The sequence below is a fragment of the Piliocolobus tephrosceles genome, chromosome 10, assembly GCF_002776525.5.
Source record: "Piliocolobus tephrosceles isolate RC106 chromosome 10, ASM277652v3, whole genome shotgun sequence".
In the NCBI taxonomy this organism is placed as follows: domain Eukaryota; kingdom Metazoa; phylum Chordata; class Mammalia; order Primates; family Cercopithecidae; genus Piliocolobus; species Piliocolobus tephrosceles.
In genome coordinates, this window is record NC_045443.1 from 107,860,615 (window position 1) to 107,875,014 (window position 14,400).

General features: G+C 44.8%; 1 protein-coding gene across 1 annotated transcript in view; it reads left to right on the forward strand.

The window, feature by feature from the left end:
* The window catches only part of ATP2A2 (ATPase sarcoplasmic/endoplasmic reticulum Ca2+ transporting 2), a 69,290-nt gene that overhangs the window by 9,784 nt on the left and 45,106 nt on the right, over positions 1–14,400 (forward strand). The window contains exons 4-5 of the mRNA XM_023202286.1: positions 1,480–1,584; positions 6,383–6,521. Of these exons, the coding sequence (XP_023058054.1) occupies positions 1,480–1,584; positions 6,383–6,521 (244 nt within the window). The remainder of the gene's footprint in view (positions 1–1,479; positions 1,585–6,382; positions 6,522–14,400) is intronic.

The following is a 14,400-nucleotide window of genomic DNA, read 5'->3' on the forward strand; positions in this document are numbered from 1 at the left end:
TGGAATTATTACATCAGAAGATAAGGTATTTTTAAGAAATGTAGTTGTTTTTTTGAGACTGAGTCTTGTTCTGACACCCAGCTGGTGTGCAGTGGTGTGATCTCAGCTCGCTGCAACCTTTGCCTCCCAGGTTCAAGTGATTCTCCTGCCTCAACTTCCCAACTAGATAGGCCTACAGGTGTGCACCACCACACCTGGCTAATTTTTTGTGTTTCTAGTAGAGGTGGTTTCACCTTGTTGCCCAGGCTGGTCTTGAACTCCTGACCTCAGGTGAACTACTTGCCTCGGCCTCCCAAAGTGTTGGGATTACAGACTTGAGCCACCACGCCCAGCCAAGAAGTATAGTTTTTTGTTTGTTTGTTTTTTTGAGTTTTGCTCTTGTTGCCCAGGGTGGAGTGCAATGGTGCGATCTCAGCTCACCGCAACCTCTGCCTCCTGGGTTCAAGTGATTCTCCTGCCTCAGCCTCCTGAGTAACTGCAATTATAGGCATGCGCCACCATACCCCGCTAATTTAGTAATTTTAGTATTGATAGGGTTTCTTCATGTTGATCAGGCTGGTCTCTAGCTCCCTACCTCAGGTGGATCCCCTTGCCTTGGCCTCCCAAAGTGCTGGGATTACGGGGGTGAACCACCGCACCCGGTTTTTTTCTGTTGTTTTTTGAGACCGAGTCTTGCTCTGTCACCCAGGCTGGAGTGCAATGGCACGATCTCGGCTCACTGCCACCTCTGCCTCCTGGGTACAAGTGATTCTCTTGCCTCAGCCACCCCAGTAGCTGGGATTACTGACATGCACCTCCATGCCCAGGTAATTTTTTTGTGTTTTTAGTAGAGAAGGGGTTTTGCCATGTTGGCCAGGCTGGTCTGGAACTCCTGACCTCAGGTGATCGCCCTCCTCAGCCTCCCAGAGTGTTGGGATTACAGGTGTGAGCCACTGTGCCCAGCTGAAGTATAGTCTTGACTTCCAATAATTGTTATGAACAAGATATAGCCGGTTGTTTATATAATTGCATTTTGCTACCATTTGTTTCTAGAGAAAGAAAAGAGATTTTGTCTATCATAATCCCTTTAGTGCTAGCCACTTTTTTTTTGTTGGTTTTTTTTGTTGGTTTTTTTTTTTTTTTTTTTTGTTTTTCTCTTTTTTTGCCCAGCCGGGGCTGCATTGGGTGACTTCGGCTTACTGCAACCTCCGCCTCCCCAGGTTCAAGTGATTCTCTTGCCTCAGTCTCCTCAGTAGCTGGGATTACAGGCACCCACCACCATGCCCAGCTAATTTTTTGTATTTTAGTAGAGATGGGATTTCGCTATCTTGGGCAGGTTGGTCTGAAACTCTTGACCTCAGGTGATCTGCCTGCCTTGGCCTCCCAAGGTTCTGGGATTACAGGCCTGAGCCACCATGCTCGGCCAGTGCTAGCCACTTTTTAAAAAAGTGACATTAAGCCTAAAAAGACACAAATTCTAATGTGCCATTTCTCTTCTAGGTTTTGGCTTGGTTTGAAGAAGGTGAAGAAACAATTACAGCCTTTGTAGAACCTTTTGTAATTTTACTCATATTAGTAGCCAATGCAATTGTGGGTGTATGGCAGGTAAGCAAAAATTCCTGTACTGCAAAATTTCAATAAGTTATATAAGTGATTAGGGCTGTATTAATCTTTCTGTTTTTCCTGATGTGTTTAGTAAAAATATGTCTGCGGGAAGTTTACATGTATTTTCCCTTTATTCCATTAATTAATTAATATTTTCTGACACAGTCTCACCCTGTTGCCCAGGCTAGAATGCAATGGTGTGGTCTAGGCTCACTGCAACCTCTGCTTCCTGGGTTCAAGTGGTTCTTGTGCCTCAGCCTCCCAAGTAGCAGGGACTACAGGCATGCACCACCACGCCCAGCTCATTTTTGTATTTTTTGGTGGAGACAGGGTTTCACCATGTTGGCCAGGCTAGTCTTGAGCTCCTGACTTCAAGTGATCCGCCCTCCTCAGCCTCCCAAAGTGGTGGGATTGCAGGCGTGAGCCACCATGCCCAGCCCATTAATTTAATTAATTGCAAATGTTTGACCTTATGTATATAAACTTCTCAGTTAAGATTGCTCATTCTTCGCCAAGTGTGGTGGCACCGGCCTGTAGTCTCCGCTACTCAGGAGGCTGAGGTGGGAGGGTTTGCTTGAACCCAGGAGGTCAAGGCTACAGTGAGCCGTGATCATACCGCCGCACTCCAGTCTGGGCAACAGAGCAACGCCGTGTCTCATAAAAAAATTGTTCATTCTTTATGGTAGCAAGGAATTAAAGTGGGTGAGAGAAGCTGCTTAAGGAAATGAGAATGTGAGAACCAGTATCTATCTTTATGTCTCCCAGTTGCTTCCTGTGACAAACTTTAAAAGTTCCATGTCATTTTTATTCTCCTTGGGTTTTTTGGTAGGTTTAGCTATAAAAATTGTTTCCCCTTCAGTGCTTACTACAGACTCTGAGACTGAAAATTCATGTTAAGTGTTGATCTTTTAGGTATTTGATGGATGTAATCACCCCTTTGAGGACTGAAGTAGACACTTTGTTTTGTTTTGAGACGGAGTCTGTTGCCCAGGCAGGAGTGCAGTGGCACGATCTCGGCTCACTGCAACCTCTGCCTCCCGGGCTCAAACAATTCTGCCTCAGCCTCCTGAATAGCTGGAATTACAGGCGCCCGACACCACGCCAGCTAATTTTTGTATTTTAAGTAGTTTCACCATGTTGGTTAGGCTAGTCTCGAACCCCTGACCAGATGATCCACCCACCTTGGCCTCCCAAAGTGTTGGGATTACAGGCGTAAGCCACCAGGCCTGGCCTTTTTTTTTTGACCGATTTTCACTCTTATTGCCCAGGCTGTCACCTCCTGGGTTCAAGTGATTCTCCAGTCTCACCCTCCTGAGTAGCTGGGATTATAGGCGCGTGCCACCATGCCCAGCTAATTTTTGTATTTTTAATAGAGACGGGATTTCACTGTATTGGTCAGACTGGTCTCAAACTCCTGACCTCAGTTGATTATTCCCCCCGCCTTGGCCTCCCAGAGTGCTGGGATTACATGCGTGAGCCACCATGCCCGACACATCTTAGAAACATACTTAGTCTTGTTGAAATTGTAAACTTCTAATCTTTACTAATAAATGTTAATGATCTTTATGTGGTAGGCTCATAGAAAGAGGGCCTACTTAGAAATTTGTAATTGTGCTATATTCTTCTCTTTTTTTTTGTTTTTTTTTTGTTTGTTTGTTTTTGAGATGGAGTGTCCCTCTGTTGCCCAGGCTGGAGTGCAGTGGTGTGATACTGGCTCACTGCAATCTCCGTCTCCTGGGTTTGAGCAATTCTGCTGCCTCAGCTTCCCGAGTAACTGGGATTATAGGTACCTGCCACCACGCTTGGCTCTTTTTTTTTTTTTTTTTTGAGACATAGTCTCGCTCTGTCACCCAGGCTGGAGTGCAGTGGTGTAATCTTGGCTCACTGCAAGCTCTACCTCCCGGGTTCATGCCATTCTCCTGCCTCAGCCTCCCAAGTAGCTGGGATTACAGGCACCCGCCACCACACCCAGCTAATTTTTTTTTTTTTTTTTTTTGTTTGAGATGGAGTCTCGCTCTGTCGCCCAGGCTGGAGTGCAGTGGCCGGATCCCAGCTCACTGCAAGCTCCGCCTCCTGGGTTTACGCTATTCTCCTGCCTCAGCCTCCTGAGTAGCTGGGACTACAGGCGCCCACCACCTCACCTGGCTAGTTTTTTGTGTATGTTTTAGTAGAGACGGGGTTTCACCGTGTTAGCAAGGATGGTCTCGAGCTCCTGACCTTGTGATCCGCCCGTCTCGGCCTCCCAAAGTGCTGGGATTACAGACTTCAGCCACCGCGCCCAGCCATTTTTTGTATTTTTAATAGAGACGGGGTTTCACTGTGTTAGCCAGGATGGTCTCGATCTCCCGATCTTGTGATCCGCCTGCCTCGGCCTCCCAAAGTGCTGGGATTACAGGCGTGAGCCACCACGCCTGCCTTTTTTTTATTTTTAGTAGAGATGGGTTTCACCATGTTAGCCAGGATGGTCTTGATCTCTTGACCTTGTGATCCGCCCGCCTTGGCCTCCCAAAGTGCCAGGATTTCAGGTGTGAGTCACCGCACCCAGCCTTCTCATGTTTTTCTGAAAAAAAATTATATTTGGTCAGGGCATGGTGGCTCATGCCTGTAGTATCAGCAGTTTGGGAAGCTGAGGGGTGGATCACTTGAGGTCAGGAGGTCGAGACCAGCCTGGCCAACATGGCGAATCCCGTCTCTACTAAAATTACAGAAAGTTAGCTGGGTGTGTTAGCATGCGTCCCCAGCTACTTGCGAGGCTGAAGCAGGGCTTGAACCTAGGGGGCGGAGTTTGCTGTGAGCCGAGATCGTGCCACTGCACTCCAGCCTGGGCGACAGAGCTAGACTCTGTCTCAGAAAGTAAAGATTTGAGTTTTTAGAAAAAGAACATTCTTAAGTCTTTAGTATACTGAATGGTATGAGCAGCAATAGAGGGTTCTGGCCTTCTGAAAGTAAGGAAAATTATGACAGTATAAGGTAGTATGGAGGGCATATTATTTTTTTTCTGACCAGTGTCATCAAGGAAGGCTTTCTTTCTTCTTCTTTTTAAGACGGAATCTCGCTCTGTCATCCAGGCTGGAGTGCAGTGGCACGATCTCTGCTCACTGCAGCCTCCGCCTCCTGGACTCAAGAGGTGTTCCCACGTAGCTGGGATTAAAGGCGCGCACCACCACGCCTGGTTAATTTTTTGTATTTTTAGTAGAGACAGGGTTTCACCATGTTGGCCAGGCTGGTCTCGCACTTCCATCCTCAGGCGATCCTCCCACCGCAGCCTCCCAAAGTGCCAGGCGTGAGTCACCATGCCCGGCCTTTTCGTTGATTGTAATTGTCATCTTTGTCCTCAGATTCAGAGATAATTTATCTTTTTTTCCCCCCCAAGACAGCTTCACTCTTGCCAAGGCTGGAGTGCAGTGTCATGATCGCAGCTCACTGAAATCTCTGTCTCAGGCTTAGAGATCCTCCTCCCACCTCAGCCTCCTGAGCAGCTGGGACTACAGGTGCATGGCACCACGTCAGGATAATTTTTGCATTTTTCGTAAAGGCACTGTCTCCTTACGTTCAGCCCAGACTGGTCTGGAACTCTTGGGCTCAAGCGATCCTCTTACCTCTGCCTTTCAAAAGTGCTGGGATTATAGGCATGAGCTACTGTGCTCAGCTCATAATTTAAGCATATGCAAAATACAGTGCTCATGGGATATTTGTTTAACCTTGAGCAGTCCAGTTAAATTCTGCCCAACATGATCTTGAAGAGTAAGAATGTCTGATTTGAGATTGAAATTAACTTTATCATGAATTTCCCAAATTTAAGATTTTTTAATACTTTTTCAGGAGCATATACATCAAAACCGAGGTACACGTGTTACCAGCTTTCATCTTTGTGTCGTTTGATTTTCTTTAGGCTGGTTTGATTCTACAACTTCCATTTTGAAATCGGGAAGAAAATTACGGTGACTACTAATGGTTGATAGTTCATATATGATGTCATGAGAAATACATAGCTTGTGACTGGCAGTGCTCTGATGAGAGTTCAGCCATTTATTGGTCTTTACAACTGGAGGGATAGTTCTTAGAATTTGTGAGAGAGATTCATCACTCATGGCATTTACTGTGTGCCCAAACACAATCTAAGCATGTTACATATGACTTCTTATCCTCACAAACCTTGAGGTAGGAACTGTTAGTGTTGTCATTTTATAGAAAGTAAACTTGTGTGTTGTGTAACCTCTATACAGTGATGTAACTGCTAAGAGCCTGTATTGAACCCAGGCAGCTTAGCCCAGAGTTGGGTGGTTTTTTGTTTTTTGTTTTTTTTTGTTTTTGACAGTCTTGCTCTGTTGCCCAGGCTGGAGTGCAGTGGTAGGATCTCGTCTCACTGCAGCCTCTGCCTCTCGGATTCAAGCGATTCTTCTGCCTCAGCCTCCTGAGCCCAGACTGTTAGGCTGTACTGCTTCTCATGAGACAGAATTCATTTTAAATGGCAGGGGGATTTGGCTAAAGGTGAAAGCTGTGTTTTACAGTCTTAGGGACGGCAGAGTCTATAATTGCTTTTCTTCGTTGTTTTATCCCCTTACCTTAATTGAATGTACTTACGTTTCGGTTTTAATACAAAATAATAAGTGTCCTTGTGTCTGTTGCCGTAGATGTGAATTGTTTAGTGCAAATGTTACTAGTGGGCTGCTTTTTTTTTTTTAATTTTTTTTAAAATTTTTTTTAAAGATGAGACCTCTAAAATTTTATTCCTTGGGTTAGAAATAATTGCAGTGTCAGGCAGGTCTTTACTACTATTCTGTTTTCTTTTATACAGGAAAGAAATGCTGAAAATGCCATCGAAGCCCTTAAGGAATATGAGCCTGAAATGGGCAAAGTGTATCGACAGGACAGAAAGAGTGTACAGCGGATTAAAGCTAAAGACATAGTTCCTGGTGATATTGTAGAAATTGCTGGTGAGTTGAGTTGGTCATTTTTCTTTTATTCTAGATTGTATTTCCGAATGTAGTCTTTTTCTCAAGGCTCATACTTATATTTAAAATAATTGTTTTCATGTATCAATTAACACATTTTAGTGCCATTCATACAAATCCTGCATTCTCTAAAATTATTTTGAAGTGTTTTAGCACCTCCCTTCCTGTCGTTGATAAGGCTTTTGGTTTTTATTTTTAAACAAGGTATTTTGAATTCTACTTGTTTAAATACATTGTAGAACACAAGTGCTAGAGAGGTAAAACCTAATGTTGATTTGACAATTAATTATAGTGAGCAATTTGTTAGAATACTGGCTAATGACGACACTGTTTTTCCTATTTTGGTTCTTGGCACAAATGTTAAGTCATACCTACAACCATCTAATTGAGTTCATGGTCAAGGGTAATTTCTAGACTCTAAAAGCTATGCTTGGCCCAGCGTGGTAGCTCACGCCTGTAATCCCAGCACTTTGGGTTGCCGAGGCAGGCAGATCACGAGGTCAATAGATTGAGACCATCCTGGCCAACGGGAAACCCCATCTATACTAAAAATGCAAAAATTAGTCGGGCATGGTGGCGCATGCTTGTAGTCCCAGCCACTTGTGAGGCTGCGGCAGGAAGAATCGCTCGAACCCAGGAGGCAGAGGTTGCAGTGAGCCGAGATTGCATCACTGCACTCCAGCTTGATGACAGAGTGAGACTCCATCTCAAAAAAAAAAAAAAAAAAGATATGCTTAAAAATACTTACGTGTTACCCTGAGCCAGGAGTGTCTGCCTGAATTCCAGAGAACAGCTTCAAAGAGTCCATGAATTCACTGTGAGTCCAGAACTCTCCACAGACTTCCAAGGGGTCAGTATCCTCACTGCTCTAGATTAGTGCTGTTGTTTTTTTATTTTATTTTATTTTTGAGATGGGAGTCTCTCTCTGTTACCCAGGCTGGAGTGCAGTGGCATGATCTCAGCTCACTGCAACCTCCACCTCCCAAGCTCAAGCAGTCCTCCTACTTTGCCCCGCAAATTGCTGGGACCACAGGTGCATGCCACCACACTCAGCTAATTTTTATATTTTTTGTAGAGAGGGGGTTTTGCCATGTTGCTCAGGCTAGTCTCAAACTCCTGAGCTCAAGTGATCCTGCCTTGGTGTCCCAAAGTGCTAGGATTACAGGTGTGCCCAGCAGTCATATTTCTGACAGTCCAAAATCACAACACCCCTGGAACCAACCAGAGTAGTCTAGGTGGGTTGCTTGTTTTGGCTGTTTTACTTAGAGAGTCATTACTTACTATTATTCAGATTATCTGGCTTTTCATACCTTTCTGAGTTAAGTATACCATTTACTTTGTTGCTATTTGTGAATTATCTCGTAGTAATGCTTTTATACTGACTTGGGAAGGGTGTGCTTTGTCTTTTATTGTCTTACTCATTTTAATGAAAAGAATTCAAAGCTGCATCCCTTAACCGATGCTCTACAACTTTGGCCTCTGAAAGGAAATTGCCTTGTCATATTCTCTCATCCAGAAATTTTTGTTGTTCTTCCAGAAAAAAAGGATAGTGTTACATATATGCCAGTAAGTCGATTATTTGGGACTGTGTAGTATTTGTGTGTAAATGGTGTGTGTAAATGATTTAACACCTTCCTTAAGTAGAGTGTTAAGAAAAGTACAACTCAGAATGAAGTGTCTTGGCTATTGGATTTTTTAAAAGGTCCTGTTTTGACTGGGCGCAGTGGCTCACACCTGTAATCCCAGCACTTTGGGAGGCTGAGGCAGGTGGATCATGAGGTCAGGAGATCAAAACCATCCTGGCCAAAGTGGTGAAACCCCGTCTCTACTAAAAATACAGAAATTAGCTGGGTGTGGTGGCTCCCACCTATAGTCCCAGCTACTCGGGAGGCTGAGGAGAATTGCTTAAACCCAGGAGGCAGAGGTTGCAGTGAGCTGAGATCACACCATTTCATTTCAGCCTGGGCGACAGAGCCGGGCGACAGAGCCAGACTCCATCTCAAAGCAAAAAAATTTCTGTTTTGACACAAATGTTAACATTTTATCACAGGTGTATTATTCTTTCACTCTGTGTACACACATTTTCGTATAAACTGTTGGAGGGTATATTGCAGACATGATGCCCCTTTACTCCTAAATAATATTTGTTTTATAACATCAAGGATGTTCTCTTATATAACCTCAGTATGATTATCAGAATTAGGAAATGGATACAATAGTATGTAAGATCTGATTCAGAATTTACCAGTTGTCACTTTTTTTGATGAGGGGAAGACAGGGTCTCGCTCTGTCACCCAGGCTGGAGTGCAGTGGCACCATCACGGCTCGCTGCAGCGTCGATCTCCTGGGCTCAAGTGATTTTCCCACCTCATCCTCCTGAATAACGGATCACAGGCACGAGCCACCATGCACCTGGCTAAGTTTTGTATTTTTTTGTAGAGACGGGTCTTGCCATGTTGCCCAGGCTGGTCTCTCAAACTCCTGGGCTCAGGCAGTCCTGCCTCAGCCTCCCAAAGTGCTGGGATTACAGACGTGAGCCCACTGCGCCTGGCCCACATTTTTTTTAATAGCAAAAAATATTTGAGTTAGGGAATTCTGATAGTGATGACGAAAATAGGTCAGAATGGGGAAGGCTGGAGATACAGGGAGGCTATTTTAGTAGTCTAGGCAAGAGATAATGAGGACAGTAACATTAAGAATAATGAAGGAAAGATTTTTGAGTTCATGAATAGTGGCTCTTAAGCAGGAGTGCACATCAGAATCATCTGGGGGCACTCTTTTTAAAGAAGTTTTTGTCAGGTCTCAACCTAGAATATTAACTCTGAATCTCCACTGGGTACAGAATTCTGGTCATGAATAGTTCAAAAAGTGAGCCTCTGACTTAGTTACAAAGCAGCAGATTGTTTTGTTTTGTTTTGAGATGGAGTTTTGCTCTTGTTGCCTAGGCTGGAGTGCAGTGGCACCATCACGGCTCATTGCAGCGTTGACCTCCTGGGCTCAAGTGATTCTCCCACCTCAGTCTCCTGAGTAACTGGGATCACAGGCATAAGCCACCACACACCTGGCTAAGTTTTGTATTTTTTTGTAGAGATGGGTCTTGCCATGTTACTCATGCTGGTCTCTCAACTCCTGGGCTCAGGCAGTCCTGCCTCAGCCTCCCAAGTAGCTGGGATTACAGGCATGTGCCACTATGCCCAGCTAATTTTGTATTTTTAGTAGATACGGGGTGTCTCCATGTTGATCAGGCTGGTCTCGAGCTCCTGACCTCAGGTGGTCCGCCCACCTCAGCCTCCCAAAGTGCTGGGATTACAGGAGTGAGCCACCACGCCCTGCTAAAGCAGTTCCTTTCTCCCTCCCCCTTTCCCTTCCTTCCCTCCCCTTCCTTCCCTCCCTTCCCTCCCTTCCCTCCCTTCCCTCCCTCTTTCTGTCCTCCCTGTTTTCTTTCTCTCTCTCTCTCTTTTTTTTTTTTTTTTTTTTTTGAGGCGGAGTCTCGCTCTGTCGCCCGGACTGGAGTGCAGTGGCCGGATCTCAGCTCACTGCAAGCTCCGCCTCCGGGTTTACGCCATTCTCCTGCCTCAGCCTCCCGAGTAGCTGGGACGACAGGCGCCCGCCACCTCGCCCGGCTAGTTTTTTGTGTATGTTTTAGTAGAGACGGGGTTTCACCGTGTTAGCCAGGATGGTCTCGATCTCCTGACCTCGTGATCCGCCCGTCTCGGCCTCCCAAAGTGCTGGGATTACAGGCTTGAGCCACCGCGCCCGGCCGTACTCTCTTTTTTTTTTTTTAACTTGGAAATGGGCTTGCTCTCTTGTCCAGGCTAGAGTGGAGTAGTGTGATCACTGCAACCTCAAACTCCTTGGTTTCAGGGGTCCTCCTGCCTCAGCCTCCTGAGTGGCTGGTAATACAGACACATGACACCATGCCCAGCGTTTTTTTGAGACGGAGTCCCGCACTGTTGCCCAGGCTGGAATACAGTGGCACCATCTTGGCTCACTGCAAGCTCTGCCTCCCAGATTTATGCCATTCTCCTACCTCAGCCTCCCAAGTAGCTGAGACTACAGGTGCCCACTACCACGCCCAGCTAATTTTTTGTATTTTTAGTAGAGACGGGGTTTCACCGTGTTAGCCAGGATGGTCTCGATCTCCTGACCTCGTGATCCTCCCGCCTCAGCTTTCCAAAGTGCTGGGATTATAGGTGTGAGCCACTGTGCCCGGCCTTTTTTTTTTTTAAAGTAAAGATGGGGTCTTGCTTTGTTGCCCAGGCTGGTCTTGAACTTCTGGGCTCAAGCGATCCTCCTGCCTTGGCCTTCCAAAGTGTTGTAATTACAGGTGTGAGCCACTGTGCCTGACTCAAAGCAACACATTTTGATAACTGAATAGATAGGAGAGTGTGTAAATCAAAGATACTGACAAGATTTCTAGTTTACGTGACTGGGTGTGATGGTACTCTACTACCTGTAGAAGTTAGTAGAACTAACTTTGGAAAGGAGATTGTTTTTCCACAAATATATGTGGTGGGGGAGGTTGTAGATGACATCACCTAAATATGTGTATGAGATTCTGTTTGATTTTATGCTTACCATTTCTTCAGCTTCTTCTTGTTTAATTTTTTTTAAAAAATAGAGACAGGGTCTATCTATGTTGCTTAGACTGTTCTCAAACTCCTGGCCTCAAGTGATCCTCCTGCCTTGGCCTCCCAAAGTTCTGGGATTTACAAGTGTGAGCCACTATGCTTTGCCTTGTTGGGGCTATTTTAGTGTGTTGAGTCTACTTGAAGACTTAGAGAAATTACCCCCAAAGCCATTATCCTCAGTTAGCATCAGTAGATGGCAATGGTAGACAGCTTCAGAGGTAACCATAACCGTGATACCTCAAAGCACCATCCTTTTTGGAGAAACAAACAAAAGCCAGCTTCTCTTCAATTGGTGACTTTGGTTTCTCTGTATCTCTGAAACCTGGTTCTTGCCAGTCCTTCCCATCTCTTGTAAGACATTCTAACCTAGTTAACTGAGAAACTTGCAAGTCATCTTGATGTTTTTTTCCCCCTCTTTTATCCTCTGATTTGTCCATAAGACCACTGATTGTATCTCCAGAACACACCCAAGTTCGTGAACTCTGTTTCCTCAGTCAGCACACTAGTCTAGCCATCATCTCACACCGCAGCTGTCATCATCTCCTAACTAGGCTCTGGCTTCCTTTGTTGTCTTCCTCCAGTCCATTCTCCACACAAGTGCCAGAGCGGTTTCTTAAAGGTTGTGTTATTTATTCATCTGCTGAAAAACCCTTAAGGGACTTTCCCATTGCACTTAAAATACAAAATTCTCTGACCTGATAAACTTTCATTGTGTGTGTGTACCTCCTGCTGTCTTCTATGGTTTCATCTTATGCTGCTCCTTCATGCTGCAGACATCCAGGTCTTTTTTTCAGTTTTCAGTACCACCAAAGCCACGTTTTTTTTGGAAAGTTAGGCAAATTTTTTAGAGTTTATTAATAAATTTGCTAAGTGCACAGATCTCATAGTGGTGAAGCTTTGGTTATTACCCTGACCTATGTCGCTTTTCTTTTCTTTTTTTTTCTTTTTGAGACGGAGTCTCGCTCTGTCGCCCATGCTGGAGTGCAGTGGCCAGATCTCAGCTCACTGCAAGCTCTGCCTCCCGGGTTTACGCCATTCTCCTGCCTCAGCCTCCCGAGTAGCTGGGACTACAGGCGCCCACCACCTCACCTGGCTAGTTTTTTGTATTTTTTAGTAGAGACGGGGTTTCACCAGGTTAGCCAGGATGGTCTCGATCTCCTGACCTCGTGATCCGCCCGCCTCGGCCTCCCAAAGTGCTGGATTACAGGCTTGAGCCACCGCGCCCGGCCCCATCTCGCTTTTCACACTGAAATTTCATTCTGTATATGGTAGTATAGTTTTGTTGTTGCATTTGATAGTTTAGAAAGGTCAAATAATGTTTGATCTGCAGTGTATGTGACTTAAGATTTTCAGTCTAATAGAATTTTCCTTATTCATATTGCGGTAAAATATACATATTATAAAATTAGCATTTTAACCATTTTTAAGCATGTAGTTCTGTGACATTAAGTACGTTCACATTGTTTTGGGACTGTCACCATCCAGAACTTTTATCTTCCCTAACTGAAATGTACCCCTTAAACACTAACTTCTTGTTCCCCTCTTCCTTGGCCTCTGGCAACCATTCCCTATATTTGAATATTCAAAAGACAATTTAATATTCAAAAAAACTCTTGAGTTTAAATCCCTTAGGTGAATATACTGCTACTACCAAGCGGAGTACAAATTTAAATCCATTTTCCTTTCACCTGTTTCTGAATCCTTCAGGGATAGTGCTGATTCTGGTAGTTATTTACCACTTTTTTTGCCCCAGCTCTTCCCCCACAGTATGGTAATTGTTTAAAAGCATATACATTGCTTGGTTGTTGGGCTCTTTTTCTTTAATAATAATAATAATAATTATTATTATTATTATTATTATTATTATTATTATTTTTGAGACAGGGTCTCACTTTGTTGTGCAGGCTGGAATGCAGTGGCATGATCTCAGCTCACTGCACCCTCTGCCTCCCTGTTCAAGTGATTCTTGTGCCTTAGCCTCCCAAGTAGCTGGGCTCACAGGTGTGCACCACCACACCCAGCTAATTTTTGTAGTTGTAGTAGAGATGGGGTTTTGCTATATTGGCTAGGCTGGTCTCAAACTCATGGCCTCAAGTGACCCACCCATCTCGGCCTCCCAAAGTGCTGGGGTTACAGGCGTGAGCCACCACGCCTGAGCTATTATTTTAGTTAAGCCCAGCTATGTGAGGCATTGGGCTCTTAAGTGCTGCTTGCTTGCTTCTTAAATTGTGACCTTTCTAACAGGAATGCAAAACAGACATCTAGGTTTAGAATACATGTGGACATTTTATTAAATACTGTCGTTATACTACTAGGCAGTGAGCACCTTAAGGACAGAACTGTCATATTGACTGTTGTAATGTTATCGTAAGTTCTCTATGAATGAAATTTGAAATCAGAAGTATATGATAGGTTCACCTAATGGAAACATAGTTGCTGTGCAGAAGAAACAGTTGAAGTGTATGTGTCTGTTCAATACAATTATTATAATATTATTATTATTGAGACAGAGTCTTGTTATGTCACCCAGACTGGAGTGCAGTGGTGTGATCTTGGCTCACTGCAACCTGTGTACCTCCCAGGTTCAAGTGATTCTCCTGCCTCTGTCTCCCAAGTAGCTGGGATTACAGGCGTGGGCCATTATGCCTGGCTTGCTTGCTTGCTTTTTCTTTTCTTTCTTTTTTTTTTTGTTTTTGAGACGAGTCTCGCTCTGTTACCAGGCTGGAGTGCAGTGGCATGATCTTGGCTCACTGCAACCTCCGACTCCTGGTTCAAGCGATTCTCCTGCCTCAGCCTCCCAAGTAGCTGGGATTACAGGCATGCACCACCTCACCCAGCTCATTTTTATATTTTTTAGTAGAGACAGGGTTTCACCATGTTGGCCAGGATGGTCTCAAACTCCTGACCTCGTGATCCATCCTCCTCGGCCTCCCAAAGTGCTGGGATTACAGGCGTGAGCCACCGCTCCCGGCCACGCCTGGCTAATTTTTTTGTAATTTTAGTAGAGGCAGGGTTTCGCCATGTTGGCCAGGCTAGTCTTGAATTCCTGGCCTCAAGCGATCCACCTGCGATCAGCCTCCCAAAGTGCTGGCGTGAGCCACTGCACCTGGCCTTCAATGCAATTATTGAATGCCAGATTATTAGTATATTCAAGGTCTATGTGATCCTCATTATCATCTTAATTCCAGAACATTTTCATCACCCTCAAAAAAACTCATACCCATCAGCAG